Genomic DNA, 22968 nt, shown 5'->3' on the forward strand with positions numbered 1-22968 from the left:
TCTCAATCCCCATCCTATATCAATGATAGTTAAGCTTGGAGTAGCACATAGGGAGAATGCCACATTTTGTGATCAGGTTAGGTGTGTTTCTAGTTGCAAATGAAATAATGGGACCGATTCAAGTTTCACAGACTGCTTAAATCTTGACCACAAAATGTTTTAGATAGTAGTGGTACAGTGCAGCCGGAACCATTTCCACGTGTCAAATCTAAGCAAGTCTGATGGTAAATTGTTGCACCATTGCCTCCAGTGAGAACACAAATACTTTGTGTAGTCCAATAACTGTTTGAAATTATTTGCAAGCACACATGTTATTTGGAATACACTTGACTATGCGTGCAAAGTAAGCAGTCAGAGGAAGGTTCCTTAAAAACTGGGACCTAGAAGATCATCACAATGATAAATATGCAGCTGGCTTGAAAAATTTGCTCTTGTCGTCGGTCTGCCCAAGAGTAAAAAGATGAACTGGTTCTGCAAACTGAGCTCTTTTGAAAGTAATATTAGGCAAGACCGGAGGGGGAGATGGGGGGGAAGATAGTGAACTTAATGAAGAAACTCATCTCTTTTGGTGGGCTTCAAGAGTACCACCTAGAGCATTAAGGCAGCAAGGATGTCTTGAGTAAGAAATAATGTCTTCTAGAAACACAGAATTCTCACTGCTCTTAAACCATATTTCTTTCCATACTGCTAAGTATCCATTCGCCATTGTTTCATATTTACACTAGCAATCTTACTTCTAGAGGGAAAAACACAGAACATCAGACTCCTGATTAAAGAGCAGACAGATTACTACCTTCATCTAACAGTCTCTGAAATACAGAGAAGCATTTAAGCTACTGAGAAGCTAGAAATAAGCAGCCGTATAACAAAAAATTCAAACTGCAACCAAAACTGGGTGGACGCACCGAAGTCGGTATTTGAAGTTTATTGACTATGTCATGGTGTATACTTTGCTCCTCAAATACAAGAAATTGGATGTTGTTGTCTTCCATTAAATGAACTCCTTTATTCGTTTTTCTGTCCACATCCTTTCAAGTATGTGCGATGCGTATCATTACATCTTTTTCTGACGCTTTAAATACTTTTCGCTTTGTCTGTTCGCTCTACGCCCTTATGGGCTGCATTACTTTTCAGCCGGATCTACTGCGTGGCCTGTAAGAGGACAACCCTGGAGCCCTGCCGAACAAAGTCTGGTGGTCACCGAAGTCCCAACCTGCACACCCCGTGTCTCTGGGACAGCCGGGGCCCCGCTTTGTGCTTCAGTGTGAAGCAGAGGTCCAAGGCAGGCAGGACCCCATGTATATAAATGCAGCCCGATAAGTATCTTGCTCTTTTCCCATCATTGTTAATTACCAAGTTATTTGTGTGTAAACAGAAGCTTTTGATTTCCTAATCAGCCTCCTGCCCGATTCATTCAGAGATGTCACACACCAGAGTTTGACAGCACAATTAGTCACCATGGAAGCTATTGTGATGTCACAAACACTGAATTGTGGCATCATTGAATGAATCTGGCAGGAGAAGGATGTTGGTTACAAAGGAGAAGGCTTCTGTTTACACAATACCTTGGTAATCAGCAATGATGGGAAAGAGAATATAGAAAAAGAGAGCCTGGTAGTTTAATGAGCATTGATAAAACTTAAAATTTGTAAAGGTTGTTAGAAGCGTGCATGTGGCATATTAAGCTCTGGAGATAAAGATTCTGTAATTTATACCCTAATTCTTCACCTCGTCCTACGTCCTCAGAACAGAAAGTATATCACAGACATATACAAACGAGTGTTTCATGTTAATTTTTTCATATATTTCTGTATTAGGAGAGATATCCAATAAAACCATTAAATAATCAGGATATCCTATGATTTTTTTTTTTGAGTGCTATTCTGCAGAGCAGTGAATTTATCTGCGTTTAACAGTATCGGTTTAGGGCACTGCATCTCCAGCAAATTGTTTCCTTTTTAAACCTCTGTTAGTTACAGACAGCATCCACAATTCCAGTGCCGGTGATCACAGCTCATGGTTTGTCTTCCTCTATTTTCTAGAAAAATTCCGCGTGAAGTGTATCGACTAATACTCCAAACGCTACACTTTCTAAAGCGCTATTGTATGCTATGGAGAATTATGGATAGCTGAGCGATATGCAGTTGCAAGCTGCACAGCAGAGCCCTGCAACTAATCAGTGCCACAAAATAACAGGAAAAGCAAGACTGAATAACATGAGATCCTTTCAGGTACTGTAATTAAACCAATTCACGGTGTTATTTAATTCCCCACAGTTCTTCCTCTTGCTGCCTTCTTGAAACTGTAACCATGACACCTTAATTTCAATCAGGTGGAGGAGCTGCTGCCTGGGGAGCAGATGCCACTGCTGGTCTAGAAATTGCCCATGGATTTGCGGGTGGTGCCACCATTTTTCCCCTGCCTGAAGTCAAGTTTAGCCGACCCCCTCCCCCACCCCAGCACGTCTAGCTTTCATAAGCATTACTGTAGGTATGCAAAGCTGAGTCTGTTCACCCAGGTCTCCCAGCTGGTGATGAGCTGAGCTCTTTCACAGGACCGGTACTCTAAGGATCAAGCTTAATTTGCCTAAGCTGTTTATTCGCAATAGCTTCAGACACAGCAAGGTAGCAACAGAGCAGAGCGCTAGCGTGAAGATTAGACAATTATTTTTCTTTTTTTTATAACAAAAAAACAGATGATGGGAAATAAAAGAAGGACTTAAAATGGCTTAAACGCTTAACACATCAAATTGTAATACAGAAAAAGCACGTACGTGACTTCGACTAATTGTACAGATAAAAGCAGTGGAAAGAAAATGTTTGGCTGGAAGCACATTAATACGAATTACACATATTTTATGTTCCCAGGTAACCATGCCACCCCTTTGACCATTCCCTACCTAATCCTAGGTGAGGGTGATGCTCCACTAGAGTCCAGCTGTTATCATCCACACAATGACTTTTGTAAACGAGCAGCTGACAGAGGTCCCTGGCTGTCATGTCTGCTAGAATCTCGACCACTTTGCTTGTTCCATCTTCACTAAAGACTTTTACATCCTGCAACATAAAGGGTACACTTACAGATCAACAGCTCTGAACATAGGCAAACCACACAGCTACCGTAGAAAAGCATCCTCTTGGCGTGACGGTTCCAAGCACCTCGGCAGCCAGGACAAATGACATGGATGATTCACTTTATAACACTTTCTCTCGATGCCCCCTTGCCCTATTTCCCCTCCCCCCCTCCCCAACACCTCCCTGCACTAAACAAAGATTCAGCAGGGTTAATACGATCACATACACAGAAAAAGTGAGAGAGCAGGTTCTGTATAAAGCTGTGTAAGGTAAGCAAACGTGAAACAATATCAAGAGAGTACTTTGGCAACAGTGGGCGAGAGAAATTACATCCAGTCAAACACACACGATTTTCTCTGCGATCCCGTCGGAGGCCTCTGAACATTTACAGAGGAGCAGGCCAAGACCCCGAAGATTGAAAATGGCTCTCTTGTTCCCCACTAACTTTTGGTTGTTTCGCTTGGGGAAAGTCCCACTTGCAGTTCGCCGGTGGATCAATGAGCTAGCACAGTCCACACATTTCCCTCCCTGCCCTGAGTTTTCTTTTGATCCCAGCTTGAAAGTAGTTCGAAACCAAACGTGCATACACTGCACATCCTAAATATTAATGGAAATGAGAGAACAAGTCGGGAACCTTCTCCCCACCTCCTGAATTATACAGATGCTTTCCTCTTTGCATTGTTCTGCTCAAGCGAGAGACACTTGCCGCAAAATTATTTCTCCGGGCGAATGTGCAGGTCCGAGATTTAAATCAACTCCACGTTCAAAACGCTCCGCATCCTAGCAAGGGCAGGCGAATCTAATAAAAACCTGGAGGGTAATTTGATATGGAAAATCTTACCTCAACGGCACGTAAAAGGCAGCAGTCGGAAGAACAAGATGGCATTTTAAACAGAGATTGCCTCTGGAGAGAGAGTTTGTTCTGTGCCTCCGCCGACCCTTTGTAGCCTACGGCTGGGCGCCCCGGGTGCCGGCGGTGTCAGCGGACGGCGGTACCGTACCTGTCACGTAGCCCCTGCTATGGGGACTGTTTCTGGGGAGGGAAACAACTCTGCCAGAGCTCCACTCAAAGGGTTACACGCAATCTTTGCGGTAGTGAATCAAACCACACTGTGTAGACCAATCCTAGCCCTCCCTCCGACTGATGTAATCATTTCCCACACACTATCAGACTTCCAAATTATTCCCGCCCCCCCCACCCCCCCCCAAAAAAAAAGAAATTACAAAGGAAATTTGCTTTTATGACCACCCACGGGCGTTCGAGACCCCTCCGGCAGTCCCGAAGCTCCAAGGCGGGGGGAGCCGCAGCCCCGGCGGCGGAGGCACGCGTGCTGCCCGGGCGCCGGCGCCGAGCCTGCCCGCAGCCCGGCCCGGCACCGGCTGATGTCATCTGCCTGCAACTTAAGCACTTGAACTTCTCCTCCCGCCGCTCCCCGCCGGGATGGGCCGCCCGCGGCTCCGGCTCCAGCCCCGGCTCCGCTCCGGGCCCCGGCGGGCGCGGGACGCGCTGCCCCCGGGCTGAGCGCTGCCAGCCGGGGGCGAGGGGGCGGCGGCGGCGGCAGCGCCGCACGCCCAGCGCCAGCCGGCAGCCTCCTCCCTCCCTCCCCCCGCTCCCTACGAATTCAAGCCCAGTGAGGGAGGAGTTAAAGCCTCATCTAGCCCAAGTGACTCAAATCCGCGCGTTCAGGAAACGGCTTCATCTGACAGCAGGGATGAGCCAGCTCTTTCAGAAGTAGGCTCTGGAGGAGAGGAGAGGAGAGCAGGGGAGAGGAGAGCAGGGGAGAGAGGAGGGGGGAATCCCGGTTGCTGTAGCTCTGGGGAAGGTATGCATGCTGTACAATGTTACAGCTGCGCTCCTGCCAACACTTAACCAAGTCACAGGCATCCTCATACACACAGAAATTTGTAGGGGGGGGGGGGGCGGGGGGAAGGAAGCCTCCGTTTTTTGTCCTGCGGGCAAGTCTATTTTCTGTCATTAGCACCCATTTCGCAGCAAAGCAGCGCACTCCACCCCCCGCGCCCGGAGCGGCACCACCGGCCCGCCCCGCCGCAGCGCTCCCGGGGCAGGGGGAGAGGGGCGAACGCCCCGGACACCCCACGGGAATCACTCCGGTTTGAAGAGGGGAGCGCAGCTCTCGCGTTCTCTCTCTGGGCGCGCAAGCACGCAGGAGAGCCAGTATTTAGCAAGGCAGAAAGTTGCTGTTTTGGTTTGGTTTTAGTGGGGAACGGGGAGGGACTAATACCCACTTGATTTTTTTTTTTTTTCCTCAGTAGATTGGGAAGGAGTGACACAAGCCAAAAGGTGGTGGTGAAAGAATTCCTTTCGACTTTCGGCTTACTCCGTGCGCATGACTCCACTTTCTGTATTGAAACCAAACTATTTCGGCTGGATTTCCTGCCTCAGGAACCAACCTGATGACATCATTCATTCATTCATTAGTCACTGAGCAGCACAGCCCTGCGCTCCCTGCCTCAGCCTCCACAGGGGAGCCTGTACCAGGCGCACGCTGCAGGAATCGCCACTTTTGCAATACCCAAAGCACAAACAAACCTCTTTTCCTTCCCCGCTGGGAACGAGGCAGCAAGAGAGGGCAGGTTGCATCTGATCCTTGCCACTGCCAAGCTCCAGAAGAGAGGGAAAAAGCTGTTCTGCTGAGGGTGCCTCTCCAGCCCTCGCAGGCGGAGAAGAGCGCGCTCCCAGACAACCGCCACACTTCCCCTTGCTCCCAAGCACAGAAAGATGTCACGGATCCAGTGCGGCCACTGGGAAGAAAGCTGCAGCTGTCTTTAATGCTCGTTGCTGCTGTGCTCCCTTGATACGAAGGGGTCACGGGTACGTGTCCCACCTCCCCCCTCCTCATCCGGAGTTTGGGCCAATGCCAGCCGCCCTGGCGTACAGCAGTATCCCAAAGCAGGCATGAGGTGCACACCATTGGGGCGTTCTTCGGTGTGCGACTCCGCTGCAACGCCACCTTCCCTCCTCCCTCCCGCCAGTCAGGCCCCGCAGGCAGCGCCCTGCTATTCCCACACCACAGCAACCGCCGGAGCTACAGCACGGACACAAACGTGGGCATGTTCGTTCGCCAGGGCCAGTCAGGGTCAGCGGTGGGTTTTTTTTAAGGATGCCTTTAAAGCCCAGGGGCTGGAGCGCAGTGGGTGGACGGCGCAACCGCAGAAACGAGCAAGTGAACTTCACCGACTATTAATAGTGCCGTGTTTGCCATCAAGGGCAGTGCAAGGCCCTGTATCACCACTGACATCACAGATATAAAAGACTGTATCAGGAGGGGATGTCACAGCCTGAGCTGAACCCTGTCCCAGGGGACAGGAGAGGGACAGAAGTGAGATGAAACCCCGCGCCTCTGTGGAGACAAGGGTGCCGCCGTCCCTACGAGGCTTACACGAAAGGTAAGGGGATTTTATGCTGCCGCACAACGCCGTGGAGCGTGACGTATAACCACACATATGGAACCAGCTCGACGACCAAGCTTCAGCTCAAACTTTCTGACAGTTTCTGTGACAAAAGGGGCAGATACTGATATTCCTGTATCACAGAGGGGATTTGATTTAAAGTCAGTTGGTCAAATCTGACCCCCTCGCATTTCCTATATTTTGTTTCTTCTTCTTTTTTCAAGGAAACATCTCCTGCTTTAAGATGTTAAGTGCTCCCTATTCAAACTTCTTCCTCCAGAAACACTGTTTCACTTGCAAGATTCATCTCAGACTTATTATCTACAAAGGAAAATGAAGCAGAATTCATTCTGAATAAAATACTCCAATAATGAAAACACTTAGCCCGAAGAGAGGTTCAGAAAGTTAGTCTGACACTTTTGCTCTGCATCTCTCCGAGAAATGCAGTGAAATGCAACAGCAGACTGCCTGCAACAGTGATTTACAAAAGGCCCTAATTACGTCAGCAGCACAAGGCACCTTCTATTCAAAATTAAGGTTAAGAATGCTAAGCCAACCAGAGCACTATATTGGCTGAACATTCAGTGCTTTACAGTGCAAAGGAGCAGATAACAGACTGCACCATTGTTCTGGGAAGAATTCTTCCCTCAAGCTTTTTTTTTTTTTTCCCCTCTCTTTTTCTTTTTTGAAAGACAGAAAGACTTAAAAATTAAAAATTTAAAAGAACATTAATATTCATCGCTTCAGTGGTTTCATATAATGGGTCGCGTATCTTGAGTACCCTCATGGCTGTTTCATCTTCCAGCCTCAATTCCTCAACCTCACCGCAGTATTTTGTGTGCATCAAGTAACACAAACATTATTAGGAATGAGGAAAAAAAAACAAACCAGTCCTGTCACAGTCACATTACCACTTCTCCACTTTTCCATTTGTGCAATTTTTTTTTTCCTTCTTCTGCAAAAGAAAACCCATGACTATATACAATTATCATAAAAATTCAGGCTTTTAAATGATGTCATGCTGAAAATCTTCAGCACCAAACAGATCCAAATTTGCATTCTACGATATGAAATTAATCATGGTGTAATTTGTATCAATGCAAACTAAGTATAAGGAGAGAGTTCCAGTTAACAGAAGGTCCTCTAACTGAAATCAAATAGATAAGAGGTTTCAGTACACTAGTTCTTCAAGAGTTTCCCTCTGTAAGAGATGAAGATCAGAGACATCACAGAAATCCATTAAATACACTGAAGAGTCATTACCAAGAGCTGCACAAACTGAAAATCAGTCCAGCAAGTTTTGACTTTCATCTCTGATTTCACTCATCAAGATTGTTCACGAGAACCGTACCATCAGTGAGGTAAACAGAAAGAAAATTGAACTGAAATGCATGTACCTTGCGCAAGCAGAAGGAGCGATTTACTGCAGAGGGCACCTATGTGCAAGGCAGGTACTTGCTGTTTTCACTGGAACTCTGCTTTGATAAGATCATTTTCCCAAAAGCTTTCTATACTCAAAGCTCATGGGCTCACAAGAGCAGAGTCAGAGTTGCTGCAGGAATGGGGAAACTTTCCGTTAGGATCAGCCAACTCAAAGCTGCTGAAGATGCAAGCTCTGCGTGCAGCTTACCCTTGAACTGCTATTTGCCTAGTTTAAAAGGTAACAAAAGGGAAGGTTTTGCTTCCTAAAGTATCAAACCTTTGATAAAGAAAAAACCTCTAAGCATGCTCTGTGCACACCTGACAGGCAAGTCAACCACGCCTACACACTGAAGCACCAGCCAGTCCGCCCCCTACTTGCCCAGCAGCATTAAGGCAGCTTTATAAGACACGGGAATTTCAAGCGCTGCCATGAAATAAATATATAGGTCAACCCTATGGCTCTTTTTGCCTCCTCTGTTGCACAGCTCACGCAGGAAGCAGCAGTAGTAACAGCAATACACTGCAGATAGGGTCACTTATATACAAGGCATCAGAGAGCAATTCCCCATAAAAGAAAAACAACTGTGAGTGATTTGATCATTGCTTTTTTTTTTTTCCTGCATATAAACACAAAATCCTAGAAAATGCTGAGGTTAAGGTTCTCATAGCAACATTAACTCTCTCCTCTGGCATATACTATATTTAGGTACACATTTAAAAGCCTAAGAACAACAAAGGATGACAATCGTTGTAAGATCAAGACCTTAGTCTTTGAGTTTCATATTCAGAACAGCAGTCAAAAAAAAAAAAGATTTAAGTTAGCCGTGTTACAAAACCCTGATTCTGTCCCTCTATGCTGGGCTATTGAATTTTAAACCTATTTCTGAGAGTCAGAGGAATAACTTGATGGGTAATCACAGTATTGTCATATGTTCAGTGGTCACCAAAGACCTATACTAAAGTAAGAAAATTCTGTGAAGGTCATACCAGTGAGAGAGGTTTCGGGAATCACAGTGGCGTGGGCAGAGAGGGGCAGGGCAGGATTAGTGCTGGGCTCAAGTCAGCATCTATATTTGGAGGGTTAGTGCTTCTGAACTGGTCATGTACGAATGCCCAGGCCCACGTTCACCCCAGGTAATTTTAGAGAGTTAAATTCTTTCTGAAGCTAAGGGAGAGAGATGGAGTAACTTAAGATCTAAAGCACATGACAAAGGCATTTGTGTGTCTCTGCTAGCTGCAGAGGGAATCTGGGCTCCTGACTCTGGACTTCAGCTGGATGCCGTAAGCTACATTGGCTGAATTCAGGCCATGGTGACTAATCAAGCAAACATGTCTCTCTGCGCTACTGGCATAATTACACACTGCAATTGTTGACATTTGAGCTTAAAAAAATAAGCAAAGTGTGTGCTGTTGCATATACACAAAGCACATTTAAAGGAATACATACAACGAGCACATTTGTGGTGCTATTAAAGTTCAAAACCCGAATACTGTAAAAACAAGCCAAAGCTTTTCCTCCTCTCGTTCAAAATTACACGTGAAAAGAGCTATTTGTTACGGAGACACCAGATGAAGTCTATACTCAATATCTCATATTTCTATCTCCTCAAAACTCAAGGTACTAATGCCCTCTCTCTAGGCTTAGGCTTGTCCAGCACCTGCATTGAAGCTTCTTTAAAAATCTCAGCTATTGACACAGAAAGGTGTGAACTGTCCAATGTGCTTTTAAGAAAAGACTGTACAGAGCACGTTTTCAAGGCATAACCACCACCTGCATGAACAAGAGACTTAAAATGTGCGCTTGCGCACTTAGAGGCTGAAGGTTTGGAAACTGTAAGTTGCTGCCCTATAATTTCCATGTTTTACAAATAAATAGCGGAATGCAGTTTTAAGTGATACATGCCTACATACAGACAACACGCTCATTTTGTGACAGTATCCCCAAAAGCTGTTTCTCTCTTTCCCACTTTGGTTTAATGCTCACATGTTCATTTGACCCGTTGACACTTTCACGCCTTCCCACTCAATTCATAGAATCATAGAATGGTTTGGGTTGGAAGGGACCTCAAAGATCATCTAGTCCCAACCCCCCTGCCATGGGCAGGGAAATCCTCCACTACACCAGGTTGCCCAAAGCCTCATCCAACCTGGCCTTGAACACTGCCACGGATGGGGCATCCACAAATTCCTCGTTTCCCTCTCATTTTGGGGTAAAAGAAAAGAGAAAGACTAATTTTCAATCCTTTGAAGAGTAACAATAGGCCTTCATTAATTTGCTGAAGCTTCTGGGTATTTGCAGGATGTTGGAAGAGAAAGCAAGCTTGGGAAGCAGTTTGGACAGGCTTTGACACAGTACCAGTCCACACCAGCAGGAAGGCAGCCCAGCAACAGCCAGTTCAGCCAGTCCAGAGTCCGGGAGTCCAGACCCTTCCTGTGGTCACAGCACTGACAGCTTACGCTCTCTTCTTTGCTTGCGTTGTCCTCAACCCAGCATTTCCCATTAGTTTTGATTATAAGCCTGTAAATGAGCTCCCTTCTCTCCACGTGGCTCCTCCCAACAGCGATTGCTTTTAATGCAAAAATCTTTTCTAGTTTCGAGATCCTTTATGTACGAAAAAAAAAAAGATAGTTACAGGCACTGTTACACTCCTTTGATTATGTAATGAAAGACATTAAGTGATGTTGCTGGCATTAACCTTTATCTTTCATATATTTTATTGCGCAATCTATCCCTAGACGGTTTGCAATCTTCCTCAGCTGTGCTTACAGAATGCATTATTTATTGTCTGAATTCGCTCCGAGAGAAAGGTTTAGTAGAAAAGTTCTTGCAAACACAATTTAAGTCACTAACAACCCTAGAAAGGGTAATACAAAGAAAAACCATAATAATTTCTTGATTAAAATTCTTAAGTAACCAAGCTAGTTACTGAGTATTTTAAATTGTTTTGCTGTTATAAATTACTCTGTAGAAAAGGAATTATTACCACATCTTCCTTGCTGCACAGGCTTTCAACCACAAGAACCACATTAATTTGAAGCTTGGCAGACGGCGCAACAAGGCTCCAGGGAGCAGTTTCCCATAGGATTTAGAAAAACGGTGCAGGGCCCGAAGACTTGGATGGCTCCTTCTTTCCCAGTAGGACACTGTGACAACTGCAGCCGAGGCACTTGCCATCTGAGTGCCCAGGTCACCCTATAAGCCAGAAAGCCATTTCAGCATAGGGCCTGGCAACATACAATTGGCTCCTTACTCTGATTTACTGTTGCCCAAGTATAACTTCTCCATGAGTAGCCCACAAAATTCCCCTTCCTTTGCATGCTCTTCTGAGGGGAAAGGAGCAGAGAGGTTGCAGAGCAGAAAACAGGAACACCATCAAGGGTTGTATATACAGCTGGGCTTGGCTTCTATTTGCATGGACTGGTCCAGCCACGTATTAATGGGAAAGGGATCAGAGACCACTTTCAAAGATGTCTTTGGAAACTGAGCATTAATATTTGAAAAAATATATGCATTTTTAATGCATGGGAAAAACATTTGAGGCAGTGACTGTCTCTTATCTGATACAATGGGACCTTGGGATTTTGCCTGTGGTTGATATAATAAGAGAAATAAAACAAAACAACAGCCCAACAATCAGGGACGATGCCAAATAAGTTATATTTGGAATGTCCAGACATGACAAAACAAACACATTATTTTAAGAACCGGTAGTTATGAAATTTGTCTTGAACAACTGCAATCCAATTTACTTCTTCTGTTAGCAAAGGAATCTAAGCAAGCATAAGATGCAGAGCTGGACAGAAATTACCAACTTAAAGTGTAATACAGAAAGAAAAAGATAGACTCTCTTCCCGCTCCTGTTTCTTTCTCCCTCTCCACAAAAAAAAAGTAATCACAAGGAGCGAAAATGCCAAAGATTCAAGGACGTGTGAGTTTGTCCCCTGGTGCTTGCAAGTGCAGAGTTCCTAAGGTTTCCTCTACAGCCTTGAAGGATACAACAAACTAAAACAAATAATAAAAACAAGGCTGAAGCACCAGCTCCTAGATGTGGTAAGTCTTGCCAGAATCAACAGGAGCAGGATAAAAAGTTTTAAAGACACATACAGGGGTGCACTAGATTTAAAAAAAAAAAAAAAACAAACAATTATCTGTCTTTATAAGAGTCCTTTTACTTCCTTCCACATCCCAATGAACCAACACTGACATCCCAGACCAAGCAGTCACACCAAAGCTGCCGGAAGAGAGGGGGACAATGGAAACCAATACAAAAAATGAAACTTTTTAAGAAAAACCTCTATGAACTTAATATGCATAGCTTGATCAGGGAAGAACCAAGTATCACATGGAGACACAATACAAGGCTACGACCAACCAAAGAGTGCAAATATGAAGATGAGAGCAACTTAGGGCAGTAAAAAAGGTAATGGAAGTTAATGCAAAAAAAAGGCAAAACATACAGAAAGACTTCTAATGAAGACTGGCTATAACCTCCAGGCGCTCAAGGAATGATGACCATTTAACAATGGGAATCTGAAGTAAAAATACACTATGAAACTCATAGCCTAATGGCCTCTATGTGCTGAAAATCCCAAAAGCTCAAGCACATCGTGAAAATACAAATTTCCTGCACCCCGATAGCATCAGTCGTGGCCCATGATGGGTCTTCCCAATAGGGTTGAGTTCATACTGCTCTGACAAAAAAAGAGGGACGCTTTGTAACGAGTGGGTGACAGGCTTCACTGCAGTAGCATGGCAAAGCATCCCTAATGCCTGGCCGTCAGCTGCCACCTCGCCGTACAGTATTCAGCAATATTGCTGAACTTCTCGTCTCCCAAGCTACCGGCTCGGGAAGCCGGCGATTTCAAGCAGCGAGTATTGGCTAATTGTTGCTGCCTGAAACGTTCAGGATGTTTTATGGGTCAGTTTGTCACGCGCACACAATAAATGCTTTTAACGGAGCTGCTTGCGTTGCGAAAGTATTTCTGTGCAACTGTGCAAGCATCGATTGTGTGGCCAGAACTAACCCTCTGCAGATCTTAGGAAAAGTTATGTCAGTGGGAGAGGAGGGCTCAGGTTATCTGCTCCCCAATGCACGTACAATTCTCATTTTCAGAATTGTTTTAATGGGAAACCATTCCATAAAACTGCTCTGCTGTTTAGTTTTTGGTAAATTTAGATATCAGAGGAAAACAAAGGTTTTCCCCCAATTCAAGATTGATAGATCAAGTTGCCAAGAAATTTTTCACGTCTCTCACTGCTGGGCTTCACTGCTGCACCCATCCATCCACGCATTATACAGCAGGACCAACGCACAAGTTTTAACTCCACAGCAAGTGCCTCTGACTTAGAGTTCCCTCTGCCTCTGAGTTCCCTCTCCACGGCTTGCTCCAGACCATTTTGCATACCCCTTCCTCCTCGTAGGGACACCACAAACAAAAAAACAAACACAAAAAAACCCACACAACCCAACCCTCTGCTTAGCTTACGGGGACAAATTCCCTGCTGCCATGGTTACCACTCCAACTTCTCCTGTGGAACTAGAAATAATTAAAAAAAAAAAAAACCACAACAAAAAAAAACAACTTCACTGAGAACAGACGGCTATATAACGTTAGCTCTCCCTCCCTCCCCTCACTCATCATTGTTAGCCACTAAATCAGCTACATCTGGCATATTTAATTTGGACTAAGTAAAATGTCACTAATTAAAAAGATGCCGAACAAGCAATACATAGCATTATAGAAACACAGAGCTTAGTATCTGAACACAGCCTATTAGGAACTGAAAGGATTCAACTAGTTTTTACCAAAAGCTGAGAAACGAAGGCAATTAAACGGTCCTCTATATAATCTTACTCACAACAATGTTCTCTAGAAGCTCTCCCGTATCGTCTAGGTGTACTGAGGCTTCCATACACTAATTCCTGGAGCAGCAGTGGCTCAAAAGCAAAGTAGTTAGCTCATTATAGATGGTATTACTCAGTTGTAAGCCTGCAGCCTTCATTCTAAGTTTTAAAAGGAAGGTGACTTTGCTAAAGCTACAACGAATATGATGTTCAGCAGACATGCGCACAAGTTGCTTTAAAGGACCTGTGGCCACATAGCTGTCTCTGAACAGTAACAGCATCTCCTCTCCTCTCTCACATGCTCCACGCTGTTTTCAGCAGCCTAATTTGAAGTATCACACGCTGCTCCGTCCTTCCTCTCTTGCAACTCCTCTCCTTTGCCCGTCCCTGAAGACTAACACATCGGCGCTCTGCATCTCCCATCACAGGTGACAGCACGGAGATGTCAGCACTGCTTCGTATTGCTGACCAACGCAGCCACCTGCCGAAACCAGCTCCTCTCACCTTGAGATCAATACACCCTCCCTCCGCAGTGACTCACATCACACTCCTGGACCAGGCTTCGTGGGTACATTACTATCAGTATTCTACTGCCACTTATCAAACAGATTTCAGTGCAAAGCTTCACCGAATTATATAAATCTCACTGCACAGCCCTTAAATGTTTTCCATCATCTTTTCTGCCAGCTGGTAATCTTTCATTCTGAAGCTCTACTATCCTTTATGATAAGTTGAATAAGCATTTGACTGATTTCATTTTTAGTGCCTCCAAGGCTGAGGATTTCCCACGAGAACAGATCATCTTTTAAGTGCTCCAGTCCAGGTTCTCAGCATTTATAAATCAGATGACTGGCTCCTCTCTATTTTTGCTGATGTATGAAGTAGAACAGATATTTAGGTATACTTTGACTGCCGTTGCTTAATTTCAGTCCTATTGGTGGCCAAGTAAGACTCAAACATTCAACACAGAAATTCTCCCATAGAGTAAATTTTAACAGAATTCTTACGAGTGGATTGAGTTGATAATGCTGGTACACACTAGGCAACTAAAAAAAAAAAAAAATCACTCTTACAAACTCAGTAGTTATAAATGAATTAACAGTGAGCTTTAATATTAAGTTTGAAATTATGAGGATAAGGACATAACACAGAGATGATATATTTCAAAAATCATCATGCTTTCCACCCTTTTTTGCATTATAGAAGGTTTAAGAACAATCACAGAAGGGTTGAGGGTAGAAGGGACCACTGGAGGTCATCTGGTCCACCTCCATTGCTCAAGCAGGGCCACCTACAGCCCATTGCCCAGGACCAGATCCAGATGGCTTTGAAATATCTCCAAGGATGGAGATTTCAGTTTCTCTGGGCAACTTGTACCAGCGCTCAATCACCCTCATAGTTAAAAGAGTGTTGCCCAATGTTCAGAGGGAACTCCTGTGTTTCAGTTTGTGCCTGCTGCCTCTTGTCCTGTCACTGGGCACCACTGAAAAGAGCCTGGCTTCATCCTCTTTGCATCCTCCTTTCAGGTACTTATATACATTCATAAGATGCCCCTGAGCTTTCTCTTCTCCAGGCTAAACAGTCCCAGCTCTCAGCCTGTCCTCATAGGAGAGATGCTTCAGTCCCTTAATCATCTCTGTGGCCCTTTGTTGGATGAACACTGTCCAGTATGTCCACATCTCTCTCATACTGGGGAGCCCAGAACTGGACCCAGTACTCCAGGTGTGGCCTCACCAGCGCTGAACAAAGGGGAAGGACCACCTCCCTTTATCTGCTGGCAATGTTTTGCCTATGGCAGCCCAGGATATCATCAGCCTTCTTCGTGGCAAGGGCATACTGCTGGGTCATGTTCAACTTGGCATCCACCAGGACCCCCAGGTCTTTTTCTGCCAAGCTGTTTTCAAGCTGGGGTTGTTCCTCCCGGGGTGCAGGACCTTGAACTTGGCCTTGTTGAACTTCATGAGGTTTCTGGCAGTCCATTTCTCTAGTCTGTCATCTCTTATGCAAATAGCACAGTTACACAAATACCACTATATTAACTAAAAGCGAAAAAAAAACCTAGTGAAGTTTGATCACAGTTTAGAAACCCTACATGGATCTTTTCCTAGGATCCTTTAAGTTACGTGTTTCAGAAACACTTAAAAGTCCATTTGTCAAAGGCTGATGAACTTAACTGTCTAAGTCTAAATACAAGCCAGTGTGCTGAAACCAATGTCACAACAACAAAAAAAACGTTTCCTGATATAGAACTAGATAACATAATGCTAGAGATTTGATGCCAAAGTTTGCCTGAAAGAAAATGCTGCTTTTTCGTTCAGCATCTGCTTCAGACTATTTTACATGGAAGTCACTGCTGTTTCGAAGCTGTCAAGGCACCATCAGCTTCCAATTAAGCTATCTTATCTTTGAAGTTGATTGGAAGCAAAGCTTTCTCCTTCCTATAGGCATCCCCCTAAAAGTAGGTAATCTGAGATAATTTCCAAGTGTATTTATTCTATGTTGTCCACCCAATTAAACATCTTGCGCAAATGCAATCAACAAGCCTTCTCTCTAATTGAAAAGTTTATGCAACAATTTTCATGAGACTCCCATTAAACATTTAAATTAATTAGCTGTATTAAAAAGACATTTATATTCAAATAGGTCACATGCCTAGTTTCTTTGTTTAGCGTAGGCAAATGCGCATGAAAAAGACTGAGAGAAAAAGACTGAATATTGGGCAAATCTTTTATTTAAGATAACACTTCCTAGGAACCTTCTGCATGGTATTAAACAGGAAGTCTTTTAACAGTAGCCTTACTACTGTAACTGATCATGGAAAAATCAACAATTTGCAAGACTCTGAAAAGCAATGACAAGACAGCTGACTATGTATTTTCATATATTATAGATAACACATAACAGCCATTACCTTCAAGCATGCTCCTTTCTTCCCCTTTCTCTTCTCCCTAAATTATTTGCAGTAAGTTAAAGAAACCCATCATGCAAAGACACTAGTAACTTTCTTTACATCCTGGCACGAATGATATTTTTTTTTTAAAAGGATTTTGATGGCTCTGTATTTACATCCTGAGCGTCTTTAAAAATCATGCTGAGAACAAGCTAGGTATCGAAATCTTCTTAAATTGAACCATAAAGAAACTGAAAGAGACTGCAAAGGCACTGATGTCAGGTTTATTTTGGCTTTTCACAAGCTCATGTCTTTTTTCCAGATTGACTGGCATAAAGTAGATCAACCTTTGGACACCTTTCCTGTTCTAAAGGTTCTATTTCCATGAGTGACTTAATTCTATTCCCATTCAAAATAAAACGCTTTTTAAGTGTTGGGCACTTGGCAAACAGATGCAACTATATAAGAACAACTCTAAGAAGCCCAGGCTTAAAGGCCAAAAGTACAACTTAGATCAACATACAATATATGTAAACATCTCAGTTTAGGATCCTGGGCAACATAATAATTTAATAGTCCCTTCTAGACAAAACTTATAAATAAATTAAACATAAATGAATGTAAACTGTTTTTCCTTCCCCCCCACCCCCCCCCCCCCAAACACTGGCTTGGTTTTGGTACAAATTTGAGTAATAAAATCTGCTGGCTTTAGACTATATGCTTATTTCGGTCTTGCATTCATGTAAACTAGTAACATACATTCAAATTTCTTTCTATAGGTTTCAAATTACAACACCTACTTCTTCTGTTCAATCACCATGTTGAATTTCTTAGGTTAAATATATAATTACATATGTCAAAACTAATTTATTTTGAAGTAAAAACTGTCCATTAAAAACATATTTCATTAATAATTATTGCTGCATTTCTACCTCTGTGTCCAACACAAATCTGCTGACTTCAGGAAATGTCACTCTTTATTGATTTACATAGAGACAATCCTACACATGGGAAAAACTTTATTGCCTTTTCCAGCTTCAGAAGTTTGTGTCTTCGGATGGTGGGTTTAACATAACCACCATAAGGTTTCTTACTGGGTAAAGATCTCTCTCGCCTTTTGTACCATGTAGAAAAGTGTCACAACATTTGCTTCTTCCACAGCTCCTCCATCTTGTTGCACAAGATTACACACGGCAAAAGTAAAAATTTTTGGCTAGCTGCAGGGTATTAAGAAAAAAACTCTGTACTGAAACTATTTTCAGTTCAACTGTTGCTTATACAGCCTTCAACATAACAGACACTGATCAGACCCAAAGTGTAACTTGTAAGAAATAAGTGAGTTTGTGGATTTGTTGCCAGAGTTCTGTAGGTTCTTCTTTCAGTGCACCCAGCTGTACAGAAAACAACCCAAGTTTGCTTGGCTCACATCAACTGAGGCTTTGCCAACCTATACACTCCATGAATTTCGCTTTTTAAAACGTAACAAAATAGCTAGTGCATGAACTCACTCAAGCTATACCATGAAAACTGTGTTTAAAGAATACTTGAAAAGGTTCATCCAGTTCTAGATGCCATTGAACGTATTTCCCCTTCCATGGACAGTGCTACATTAAGCCTAACAGCTTAACCTTCTCTGTCAAGACCTTATCTTCCATGAGTACAGACTGGATTAGTCTTATTACCTTATAATCTTATTACCAGTCAGCTTCATTCTGAGGTTCAACATGGCAACCACCTTGAGATGACAAATTCAGCTTTTCTTTCTAAAGCATCACAGAGACATCCTAATGACATTTACAGTTCATTGCGAAGATTATTAATTTGGGAGTTAACCCTCCCCTTCTTCACAAAATTTAAGTTTGTTTCATTTGGTTTTCTATTCAAAACAAGATCTGAGGGTAGCTTTCCCTAGCACAAAATCAGCAGGCAAATCAGAGGTCATTTACTTTCCAAAACAGTCATTCAATTCCACAAACCTCTACCTTAGAAACTCTTGTTATCACTCTCCCCTGTGGGCTTACTGGCTCTTGAAGATGTATCTTTTCCCTGCCCCTACAGATTCCCATTTGTTTCCTCAGGAAAAAAAAAAAAAATTCATGAGAATTGGCATCACTATCATGTATCAAGTACCAATGGCCAAAAGTATCTGTCCATGAAAGTCTGTATTTCCTCCCTAAATCTTATGTATGCTCATCTACTGAAAATGACTACCTCAGATGTCCAAGCACCGCATAGTGAAGTTAAAACACTAAGGAGACACGTGGAAGAGCACTGACTTTGATTTGCATCAACAAGAATGTGGCTGGAAACTGATCATTTTTCACAGGTCCTTAACAGATGATGGGAAAAAAGAAATTAGCCCTGCAGTTGCCAGCATCTCTACAGATAAACAAACTGGCTGTTTCTGCCAGGAGGAGTAACTGATGAGGAGGCTGGCCATTCAGGCGAACGGTCAACAAGAATTTCCCACTTAGAAACAAGGCCATGTTTGGTCCTAATAAAACAGCTTGGTAACTTAGGGGAAGGAAAGTATCTTCTCCATCACAGATCACTACCTAGTTTAAGGTTTGGTTTGCATTCCATCCAAACTACACAGAAGCGGTAGTCATTTCAGCCGTCACTTGCCAACTCAGTCAAAGCACATCCAGTTGTCTTTAATCATTAAGGTTCCCACTGCGGTCAACGGAAAGAGAAAGAAGGGCTTCTGTGCAATATCATCTACAGTTTTGCTACCTAAAGATGGCATGCATGTACTCGAAAGGTACTCCAGTACCTCACCACTGACTGGACATACCCAGACAAGCAACCCAAATGAGAGATTTCATTTTTATATAGCCATAGTTCACAGAAATAATTCCCATTCAAAGGTTGCTTAAAGGTGATCGTATTTCTTGACACTGTGAAAAACTATGCTAAGTGGTTGCCTAATATTACACATAATGATAAAGATATCAGGGAATGTAAAAAAGTATTATCTAAGATTCGCTCGGTAGTGGTATTTATTAGAAAGTTTTATTTCAGTTTTACTAGGGAATAAACTTAAAGGCAAACAGATAAAATTCTGTAAAGAAATTTTTGTCCCTGCACGGAGCAATGTGACTTCGGGTGGGGAGGAGCAGAGCACATGCAAAGGTCCCTTGGTCAGCCACGAGGCTAATCAAGCAAAATGTGGAATGCAGCACCTTCCCCAAAAAGCACTTGCTGTTTAAGTTGTTTCTAACATGAAACAAGCAGCTACCTGAAGAAGTTTGTGAGCAGAAAGACAGTAAAAGATTCAGACTATCATGTCTACCTCAAATGAATCTGACAGCAAGGGTCAGATAACCTAAGGGTGGTAACACCCAACTCTGTGTCAGAGCTTACGTGCGACTTGCACATTGAGTTGGCGTCAACCACTGATATGAACATTCACGACATCAAGTCAGACACAAAAAGGTGAAGATTATCTTCAGCAAGAAATCATAGTATCCTCCTCCAAAGTTAGAGAGCTTCCACTTCTTAAAGAGTCTCCACTTCTTGCAAGCTGAGATTTGAGAACGGGCTGCCCATAGCTAGGAAAAACAACTATGCTGGAAATGTTCATTAGTCTACATGCCACTTTCCAGTAGCAAAAGAAATGCCACTGCATAGCAAATAATATGAAAAGCATGGCCATTCGACCTGCTTGTCTGTTGTACATAAAGAGCTCCAAGTTTGCCTTGCACTAACACACGCCTTTGATAATTAACTATGCAACCAATACAGGTACTTAATTCCAGATATTGGTAGTCCAGCTGCAGCATACGAACCTAACTTGCAACCATGTTATGCAAAGTCAAACATATCCTTCCCAAAATACTTTATTATGGTTGTAGTGAAAAAGGAGAATCAGTCAGCATGAAAAAGAAATACTCTTCAACGACCTTTCAAAAGATCTGCTAAGTCACTGCAGGAAAACTGGCCTTGCGGAAGTTTTGCACTGACAGAAGTGGTTTGTACACAAATAATGGAAGAAATCTTTTCATATCAGGGTCAGAGTTCTGCATTGACGTGCAAGCCTAAGCCAAGCAATCTGAGCTACTATCAACTCAGACTTGAAATACGTTCTCTTCAAATATTTCTAATGCATTTCTTGAACTGAGTGAGATCTTACTGGTTTGAAATTCTATTTAAATATTGTCATGTAATTTAAGAAAAAAAAATTTAGTTTCTACTTCTTACATTTACAGATTTCAAAATAGAGTAATGAAGCAGACCATCAAGAAAAGCAACTAATTCCTCTACACACCCCACCAGTTTTCATACTCAGATACTGCTTCTAAGTTGTATCTCCAGATACTTTGCAGTTCTATGTTCAGAAAAGGCATAATTGTAGTAGAGATGAATTCAATTATCTAGAAAGCAGAGGCTGCTGCAAACTCATAAAGGAATGCAGTCACTGTGAATCATGTCTGGCACTAAAAATACCTTTTATATTATTTTTGCTGGATTTTATCAGGGTCTGCCCTTCCTTAATGGCTGCTATTTGAACGTAGGGTGATTAGTACTTCCAAGACTGACTTAGAGGAAGAACAAGCCCTTTGCACACACATCATCCCCAACTGTTTTGCTAGACAAGAAACAGTTCACCACCACAGCTTTTACAGCTGCATGTTAGAGAAGGCTTGAGAAAGAGGCAAAGAGGAGAAAGTGATGTGAGCGTGTTTACAGTGCTGTGAAATTTATTTCACCATCTTCAGAACTACCAAATTATTTATTTATTTAAGGGATAAAAGCAACATACAGAAAGCTTTCTGTAAAGTTTATTCAGCTGTTTCATTTTAACAGTTATACATCAACAAAGTCGTCTTTCCACTTAGACCCGTTTGGACATCTGTTCAATGGATGAACTGCTAGAGACACTCAAAAGCCAGCATCTGCTGCACAAGCAATTTCCCTACCCACTGAGAGACTCCATCATGCCCTCGCCTTGTCTCACTTCTTGCAGAATTTCCTGCTGTAGTTTAAATGCTAAATCCTAGACAAAAAGTGACTTCTGGAGATTGCCCAAGTACTATTCCATGCCCATAAGAGAAGGTAAGCTGTATTAAAACCTTACAGACACAGCACCTACCGCAAACTTGGGCAGAGCACGAAGTTAATTTGTTAGCCAGATCGGCTTGAAGTTCCTCTGTATTGCTTAAAGTGTTGCAATTAAGTACTGCTCTAAGCTATGTTTAATTAGCCTGTAAGCAAATGCTCATTTGTAACTTGCATGCAGTGTAACGCAGAACTAAATGTTCTGAGAGCAAAGGGAAATTACACTGAAGGTACATTTGCACAAATATAGCTGGCTGCCTCCTGATTTTCTCTTCTTATTAATATCCTAGAAAATATTAAGAAATGTGTCACACTGCACAAATGGCTAGAAATATATATTCTCTATCACTGGAGCTGAATGCGGCACTCTCCTGCCCCCTTAGCTGATGAGCACTCTGCTCCCCTTGGAATGACAGCCTCTCTCTGCAGACAATGAAAGATTTGGGATTTGGATTACCTTTTGCACCTGTGCAGTCAAAAAAATCCAACAGCCTCACCCCCAAAAACAACCAAAAACCCCAACAGACTGGGATGTAAATCACGAATAAGCATGCTCAAAGATAAACAAAAAGCATAAACAAAACAACTTTCACCAAATAGTATTTAAAATATTGACTGGATCCACACTCAGAAGTAAAACCCAGTCACAGTACCTCTTGTGAAGCAGACGAGGAAATTAACAGCAGGTTCTTAAATATATTTAGGACCTTTTAAATGCTACAAGTGGAACGGCATTAGCTCCATGCACAACAAGGACATTTTTCAGCCAGACATTATTTGAGCCTGCCTATCAGAGGACACTCATTTGACAAGGCTGTAACGCAAGAGGCAAGGCTCAGCCTTACTTCAGACGAGCTTTACGAAGCTTCGCCAAGCCAATTCGCCAAAGAAAAAAGTTCAAAGGTCGGCCGCGAAAAAAAGAAATCCATAGAACGAACCAGCATATAATGCAGAAAAATACTTTGAGAACGTGAAATGCAAGGTTTTATTTGCATGACGAGATGTTGTTATTCCTGTAACATGAGCTTTCAGTTCTTTGCCTCATGAAGAGGATGATCTTTATATATTTAACATCCATTTCTTTTCAAGCTGCTCCATAAATCCATTACAAGGTATGTGCCAGTATTGCAAGCAATCTTTTCATCTTCTCCTACATATATTCTCATATATATATACACACACACACTTAAAAATAACACTACTTTGGACAACTCATTCATAAACTGAAGCACAACAAGTATTTTTCAATACTAAAACCGTGTACCTG

General features: G+C 42.9%; 1 protein-coding gene across 2 annotated transcripts in view; it reads right to left on the reverse strand.

Moving 5' to 3' along the window:
• The window catches only part of GRB10 (growth factor receptor bound protein 10), a 109018-nt gene that overhangs the window by 19679 nt on the left and 66371 nt on the right, over positions 1-22968 (reverse strand). For both annotated transcript variants that reach the window (XM_086609092.1, XM_086609093.1), the window contains one exon: positions 2900-3056. In XM_086609092.1, coding sequence (XP_086465218.1) covers positions 2900-3056 — 157 coding nt within the window. The remainder of the gene's footprint in view (positions 1-2899; positions 3057-22968) is intronic.

Source organism: Tauraco erythrolophus, chromosome 3 (assembly GCF_009769465.1).
Source record: "Tauraco erythrolophus isolate bTauEry1 chromosome 3, bTauEry1.pri, whole genome shotgun sequence".
Lineage (NCBI taxonomy): Eukaryota > Metazoa > Chordata > Aves > Musophagiformes > Musophagidae > Tauraco > Tauraco erythrolophus.